Raw genomic sequence first — 2,394 nt, 5'->3', positions numbered from 1 at the left:
AGTTTTTTATTCATAGAATAAACATTGGTTCCTTCACTAATTAATCGAAAGGAACTTCGTTCCATCCGGGTGTCCCTTGACACCTCTCAAGTTTTTTTTTACTGTAATACTATTCGATATGTGATATTTCTTCTTACTAAATACGTAATTTTAAATAGTTAATTTAAGTATCATTAATTTCATGATCGGTACCATGCTTTTTTATATATGATAAAATACGCAGTAACTTGAAAATATAGTGATATATACATTATGATTTCAATTTTATATAGTAAATAGTCCATGTAATTAATGTTAAAGAAAATGAAAGAGTTATTTTGGCATTGATTAAAATTGCTTTTTGTTTTGGCGTAAGTCCAAACAGTAACACAGGTAAATGAAAGTGAGGCGTGGCGGAGCGAAACCGGTATTCTGTACCATAATAATACATTTGTAATAGTCTTAAGGTGATCTACTTGCCGCCGCTTTGAGCGAGTACTGCAGAATGCGGACACAGCCCACTCCCTCTTACGATAAGACCTTGATAATAAGGAAGTATTACTAGTTACTTTTTCTTAATAAAAAGTTTTTTTTATGTATATCAGAGTTTAATTAATGTATGAGGAATGCAAATTAGGAACATTATGAACGCAGGAATTAAATCAACGTACGGTGTAAATATTTACACTTAAAATTTTATTTACAAAATTTTATTTTCTATGTGATGACATGCATTTCTTTCGGTGAGTCATATTTTTTTTTACAATTAACAAAAACGAACAACACGTATATAAGTCCATCAACTCACAATATCACAGCGTAACAAATGTCAAGAAATGCTCGAGTAGCAGTCATGGGCCAGCCCGCTCTATCGTCCCCCCGATGATTCGGCGTATTGTTAATCGATGCATGTTTTTTGCTATTACAAACTATACATCTCGCCGATATCCCCTCATATAAATTATTTATTTATACTTTGTGGAAAGAGTAAGTATAACCATCAGGCGCTCTGTTTAGGCTGAACTTGCCCGGGGGGAAGAAGCGACTGGGTGGCGGCGTTGTCGGCTCATAGTACTGCTGGCGAGTCTCTGGCTGGTAGCCGGAATTGTCGTACTGCTGAGATGAAAGTCCACTGTACTGAGCTTGTTGCACACCAGGGTAGATGGTGTTGGCTTGGAACTGTGACTGCGGCTGGTATTGAGATTGCGGCTGCGGCTGGTACTGAGGCTGGGGAGCCTGGTATTGAGCTTGTGATTGGTACTGAGGTTGAGAGTTACCGTAGTTCTCTGTTTCGTAGAGTTCTGGGTGGTATTGTCCATCGTCTACACTAGGTTTACCTCCGTAGTTCCTGGGGGCGGCAGGGGCCACGTATTGTTGAGGTGCTGTGTACTGCGGTGCCTTGTAGTCCGGAGAGTTGTAGCGCGGATCCGGTGTATATCCAGGTGTGGGAGCAACGGGTTGAGGCGCGGTCGGGATGTGGTCGCCGCTGGCTTGGAAACCATTTTTACCGGCGACGTAGTTCACGGTCTTCCTTTGTCCGGTCGGATCAATGTATGAGTAGCTGCCGCGTCTGTTACCATCAGGATCCGTCTCCTCCTTGAAGTCAATGCCGTCCTCCTGTTGGTATGCTGCACCGAATGCTCCGTTGCCACTTAAGTACCTCGCTTCCTGCAGGATGGCGGCAGTTTTGGGGTCTCCCGCATATTTGGGAACCCTCCGTCCGCCTTCTTGCTGTTGGCACACCACTGCCCCTATCACAAACGCAAATACCATGAGCCTATACATTTTGAGCAAATGTGCACTGCTCGCGTGAAAGTCACAAAGTGTGTGGGTGCGGGCCGCAAATCTCGTTTTATACGAGCAGCAACAGCCTTGAAGTTCATTGGAAGGGCTGGTAGGTGCGACCGCGAAAAACTTACATGCGCCTACAATATGTCTCTTGCCCGGAGCGCAGAGCGGATACTTACTGGATGTATCAAGGAAGTGACGACGACATCTTTACTTTGTTACGTGAAAAATAAGGCGAATCACCTTCGACGTCAATAAAAAGTGAACGTTCTATAAATCTATTATCTAAAACCCATTAAACAATTAAATTAATTGAATCCTTGAGCTATGTATGTTGTTAATGTTTCTATACTAACACACTATAATATAATTTAATGATAATAGTATTTACTTTTTGTACTTAGTAATTTTAAATCAAATTTGAAATCGGATAGAAGTCAGATAGAAACTCCATTAACGAAGTTTATTTAAAAATTATTCTATATAGCATACACGTATATTATATCTAGACATTAGGGCAAGCACATTAACCTATAAAATAGATCCATGGGAACATAGTTAACTAGCGCGACCGTCTGTTCATTCTTTTGTGATCTAACACTATTACTGTAATCGTATTAGAATCTA

General features: G+C 40.6%; 1 protein-coding gene across 1 annotated transcript; it reads right to left on the bottom strand.

The window, feature by feature from the left end:
• Positions 1–743: 743 nt before the first annotated feature.
• LOC106710985 (DNA-directed RNA polymerase II subunit RPB1) lies at positions 744–1,810 on the bottom strand. The gene has a single exon (XM_014503193.2). The coding sequence runs from the start codon at positions 1,762–1,764 to the stop codon at positions 949–951; it is 816 nt and encodes a 271-aa protein (XP_014358679.2). The 5' UTR covers positions 1,765–1,810; the 3' UTR covers positions 744–948.
• Positions 1,811–2,394: the final 584 nt, after the last annotated feature.

Source organism: Papilio machaon, chromosome 14 (assembly GCF_912999745.1).
Source record: "Papilio machaon chromosome 14, ilPapMach1.1, whole genome shotgun sequence".
Lineage (NCBI taxonomy): Eukaryota > Metazoa > Arthropoda > Insecta > Lepidoptera > Papilionidae > Papilio > Papilio machaon.
The sequence above is the reverse complement of the archived record's forward strand: the minus strand, read 5'-3'. Positions and strand labels throughout refer to the sequence as shown.